Raw genomic sequence first — 6,000 nt, 5'->3', positions numbered from 1 at the left:
ACATGCCCAAAGGCCAAAGTCCTTATCCACAACACCCATGTTCTGTACACACTAGTTAAACTTCTTCATTTATGTTCTCAAACATGATGGAGATATAAGTTTGACGGAATGGAAAAAGTGAAGGAAAATGTCACCAATTCAAATCTTTCAATATTTCTAACAAAAATTAATATTTGTTAATAAAAAAAAATTCTCCACTCTCATGGATGAAATACAGAAAAGAACACGAGTGGCAAATATTCTTTACTTCTTGATGGAGAAATTCGCTATTCTCCTTAATATATACTACCCAGTGGTTGTACTGTGAAGACACTAATCAACGCAAATTTGAAGAACAATCAATCAAATTAATTTCTACGATGGAATGAACATACTGACAAATTTTATAAACATGCATTTAGATGTTGAGGGAAGAGTTTAGGAATTGCTATGTTTCGAACGTGGAATGGAATAAAGGAGAACTCCGGCTATTTTCTGCTGGAGTGATAAAACTAATTTTTCAAGATACAAATTAAGATCCTTCAACACATGATTTTTTAAATACAGATTTAGAGATTAAACTATCAAGCTCATGACCATATGCTTAAAGAGCATGATTAATCATCTCTCAGATCATGTTCGTTTTGCACGCAATAATGGTATTACAAAGAAGAAAACCATTAGAACCCCCTCCCACACAAAACAAAAACAAAAATATACAGACATAACTATGTAGCATGCATTTGGCATTGTAAAGAGATAGCAGGGTTTCAATTTTCCTTAGCCTTGCCTTAAACTACCCTTTTCTTTTCACAAGTACAATGGAAGGATCAGCAAACCGAACAGAGAAAGATCTAGAAAGATTATCTGGTTCATCAAGTGCAGTCCCTTGATCGAAATTCTGAGAGTAAGTGTATTGATCATAAGGGACCTGAAAGGATGATGCAGACTCAAAAATCTTCTTCTTCTCTTTCTTGAGCTTCATCCACAACAATTTCCACCTCAACTTATTGCTTGTTCCAGTGGCTGATAGCGAGTTTATATGCTCAATCTCATTGTAACTCTTCCCCAATTGGATTGTTCTCCTGCCAGAATTGCACCAACCTTTGATATCCATGGAATCACTTATAAAACTCAAAGTCACACGCCAAAGAGTGTAAATAAGCAAAGTGAGGAGTGACAAAAACTTTAGAATATAAAAACCCACATGGCTTTGGATTGGGTATTCTATTGGAACCTTTTTATTTTATTTTTTGGCTTCAGTTGCCAAAGTAAAAGCTAATTAACCAGCTAACCACAAGAGAATAAAACTATATATTTGGCTTTAATTGAAAATTATAGACACCCACACCCTGATTATGGGGATCACACTCTGCATACTAATAACTCAGGCACGTGACCGACTGCATGTAATTGCTACGTGGAACTGTTTACCGAGGCAACTATGCCATGTGGAACAGCCTTGAACTTGATATAATTTTCATTATTGATAGATATCATGCATTTGGACACATACATCATGGATCATGCTTAGAAGCTCAAGTTCCAGTTCCGTTGACTTAATACTGTACACTATCATGCATATGCCGCATGGATACCGAGATTGAGCAGCACTCTGCAACTTGGACAAACACCGTTAAAATTAGGCTAAAATGATGTCTAATAAATACACAAATTTTACTAGGTTAATTAACTACCTCCTGTAATCAATTATCTGAGACCATTAATTGAATACCAAAACACGAACTTTGGTAATAATTGATTTCCCAAGGCATGCTAACAAAAAGTAATTGATTACCCTGTTAAATTAATTGATTACTATACGACTTTCTATATTTTCGAGGCCTATTTGATTTGTTATATAAAGGGAAGGACCCCTTCCGCATTTTTTCATACAAAATTTTACTAGTTTACAGTGTTATTATTCTGCCAAAGTTTCTACTCAATCTCATTGATTTTGGAGAATTCTTGAAGCTCTCGTTGAAGGGAAGACACCAAAAAATGTGTCTCTGAAAATTGTGATTATAATTTTGTTTTTTTTTTTTTTGGCTTTAGGTGAGGTATCTCAAGCGACTAGGGGTGAAGAATTGTTCAGAGGGTTTTGTACTTTGGGTGAAGGGGTCCAAAATTTCTTCAAAGTGAGGTATCATGTTGAAATTTAGCGGAAATTCCAAATTTTGACTTTGGTATTGGACATAACTCTCAGTGAAGGAGTGAACCAATATAAAAATCAACTTGTGCAAATCTTTATCCTATCTCTTTATTGTTGTAATTTCTTATGATTTTTGGTCGATTGGAATTATAATTGATATGAATATGATTGTTTTGGTATAGTGGAAATGATCTTGCAACTTATTGGTTCATTTTGATATATGGAATTCTTTATTGTGATATTTGTGATTATATTGGCTTCTGAATTGCATTCCTTGCATCAAAGATTGGTTGTGATAATCAATTAGAACTTGTCACCATTTGCATTAGAAGCTTTCGTTAGAATTTCAGAAAGATTGCATTCTTAGGCATTATAGGCTATAAACTAAAAAAAAAACTTGTCATTTCGATCAAGCATTGAAAAAGAGACCTATGGGGAGTCTTTAGCTGGGGGGATATCCTTTTCCCGTATTCTTGCTTTTTAGCTTTCCTTTTGGGCTTTAAGCCACGATGATTTTTTTTTTTAAAAAAAAATATATAATTTTAAAGTACAAAAATTGTTTTGTTTAGTTCTCCTCTCTCTAAGTACATATTACCCATTTTCATAACCACATTTTACATTAAGAATTCGGGCCTTGTTTAAAGCCTTATAGCTTTGGGGATTAATTTTCAAAATAGAGTTCTAACATAAATGCTAATTAAATATGTGACAATCAACGAATCTCCAATTTTGAATGGAGTTCTCGTGTTTATTTTGTATCAGTTTTTTTTTTTATCATATCTCTTAAATTGATGATGACTTTGGCATAATTAAGTTTGGAAAAGGGGTTTAATATCAAAATTCACAAGAAAATATTTTTGAAAGACCAAAACTAGAGCTGTCAAAATTAAGCGAGCCAAATGAGGCAGTTGGACATATGAAATACAAGATCAAAAAGTACCAAACAAGGTGTTCTATTTTTTTTTCTTCTAAAATTTAAATAGAATTAATTAGGTAGAAAAAAAAAAGTGGCCCATTTTGACCTGCCGAGCTGGGTTAGACAACTTTGTTTGGATAGCCACTACCAAAAGAAGTCCATTAGAAAAACGGTCGCTAACATACTTAGGTATCAGCGACCAAAATGTCACACTAAAGTCCAAGTATGAACCGTTAGCGACCGAATAGTTTCTGCCGCTAAACAGTCACCAAATATTTCAGTCACTAATAAAAATGTTCCGTCAAAGAGTCTTTGGTTGATTCTATATTGGGAACCAGAATAGAGACCGTAATATTGGTGGCAGATTCAATTTCTGAAATGACAAAAACTAAAATCATTTGAAAATAAATAATTATTAATTCAGTCGCTAAGCTGGTCGTTGTTTTATAAGATAGCAACTATTTCTTCCGTGGCTAAATCCGGTTGCAGTTTTGCATTTTTCTAGTGAGCTCTAATAAAAACCATTCTAGTAATCTCTAGAGTAACATATTACTCATTGGCTATTGTCAAATTACCTCAAATAATTAATCAATTATCTATGACCCATAATTGATTGCCAAATTGGGGTATTTTTAACTTGGTTGGAGTAATTGGTTTTGACCCATTGAAAAAGAGAGACTAAAATTTTCAAAAAATATTTTTCTCAATCCTCTTTCCTCTCGTGATATTACTTATTTACGTATTGGCAAGTTTCTATCAAAATTATTACTTGGTTTAATTACTGTTTTTAAAAATGAGTAAATTTTTTTTCATAATTTTAAAAGAAAAATAAAATAGATGTTCTTCAAATACATTGAAATTTTTTTAAAAAAATTTTTACTTGTTTAGGAAAGTAAAAAAATGAGTTAAAAAAATACAAATATTATATATTAATTAAAAATAAATTAATTTTTATCAAAAAATAATTTAAAAAATTTGAACTTTTTATTAAATGAATTTTTAGACTTAATTGCACTTTTATTTCTTTAAATATTAAAATTGTATAATTTAAGGCCCTGAGTTTTATTTGTGCTAATTGGATTTTCTAGACATTACAAATGCACAATTTTAGTTTTTTGGATTTCAATTGTGGGTCAATTAGATCACTTAGGTATTACAATTTTAGTTTATATAAACGAACATCATTCTATTTAATATATGCGAAATAATATATATAGCCAAAGGACTAAAATTTCACAATTGTTTTTATTTTATCTTTTTCTTCTTGTTTTTTATTTTTATTTTCACTCAAAACATTCATAATCTAGATAAAGTTCATTCCCGTAGACAAATTTAATTGAAATGGTTCAGATCAATGGAGATAAATCATAAAGAAAATGATGCAACGACACTTGTGTGTTTCTAAAGATTTAAAAAGAAATAGAAATAAAAGAGAGAAAATTATAAATATAATAAATGCTAGGAGTACAATATAACAAAAAAAAAATAGATATATAAATAGTGTCAATTAGTTCATGTATCATTGCACAAATCATAAAGGGTTATTATTAGCATCCATTAATGTTCTACTTTATCTCAGTTTTATCTTGTTTTTCTTTTTATCTTTCACTTTATTTTGCCAACATATAATTTATGACATTTATTATTATTTTTTCTATCTCTCTTTGTTATCCTTGTAAATCAGAAAAATGGAATAAATACTTCCAACATTTTTTTAAAGAAAAAAAATTGAGCAGAGGAATCTACTACCTCAGACAAAACAAAGAAGATGAAAACACGTGAATAGAATTATGGATCATGCTACAAATTAAGTAGAATTTGAAACCTAGCTTGGATCCGCTTTTTAACCAAAATTGGGGGTAGGTAAATTACAGATCTAAATATCTGGGCGATATTAAGAAGAATTTCAACGAGTTATTTGACTGTAATTCAAGAGAATTTAAAGCACCTCTTAAAATCCATACCAAAAAAAGAGGAGGTCCTTTTTCAGATTAGTTATGTGTGTTCTCTGAGTACGAGGAGAGAGAAGAAATAGATGTGATTGAGAACAAGTTAAATAGTGATTCGTAGCAACTGAATTTGGAGCTACACAACACAAGCATTAATTATTACCTCTCTTTAGAGTATATAAGCACTTACATAGAATTTAGCACATGATAAATTAATTAACTGTGCAAATTCTGAAAGTACTACGTAGTTATTGATGGATAAACATAAGGACTAACAACATAGACACGAACCAATGGATCGAGAGAGAGACATAAACGAGAGGGTAGCTAATTGTTGTCGGAGCGTTTCATCCAAGAAGGTGGAGATGATGAAGCTGCGACTGATCGATGAAAACGGCACCGGAAGGAGCCTTCATGTGTCGTTGGAGAACAGAGGCACTGCCCTTTGGGCGACGACGTCGTTCCACTGTCACTTTCCGGTAAAACCGAAACACGGAGCTTGCTGATCTGAACCTGAGATTGGGAAGCCATGAGTGACGGCGGTGAAAACTGAAAAGCTTACGAGGTCAAAATACCTTATAGCACAAACTTCGCTTTTATACAAAACAATATCAATTTAAGGCTACACTGGATATTTAAGAACTACCTTTTTTTTCACCATTATCCTTTCTTGAGGTAACTTTTATATATATATATATATATATATATATATATATATAATAGGGTGGGACACTAAATATAAAGTTCTTTGGAGATTCATAAATTTAAAATATTTCTTCAAATTATAAAAGACATTTTAGAAGCACTTAGAACTTGATAGTTGGAATTATTAAAAAAGTCCGCTAACGGCTAACCAGTCATATCACTTATGGTGTGGTATCTTATTATTGAATATAATTGATTCTTTACAAATAAATTTAAGTAATTTTATATTTTTGCATAAGGAAAGTGTTGAAAAATATAAATGTTAAATATTTAAGAATACTATCTTTTGCTATTTGCTT

At 31.3% G+C, this 6,000-nt stretch overlaps 1 protein-coding gene across 1 annotated transcript; it reads right to left on the bottom strand.

Annotated features, from left to right (window-relative positions):
* Nucleotides 1-775: 775 nt before the first annotated feature.
* LOC114411413 lies at nt 776-1,096 on the bottom strand. Its single transcript, XM_028375105.1, has one exon. It carries the CDS (start codon nt 1,094-1,096, stop codon nt 776-778), a length of 321 nt encoding a protein of 106 aa, XP_028230906.1.
* Nucleotides 1,097-6,000: the final 4,904 nt, after the last annotated feature.

The sequence above is a fragment of the Glycine soja genome, chromosome 5 (genome assembly GCF_004193775.1).
Source record: "Glycine soja cultivar W05 chromosome 5, ASM419377v2, whole genome shotgun sequence".
Lineage (NCBI taxonomy): Eukaryota > Viridiplantae > Streptophyta > Magnoliopsida > Fabales > Fabaceae > Glycine > Glycine soja.
This window is presented reverse-complemented; position numbering and strand designations above follow the sequence as displayed.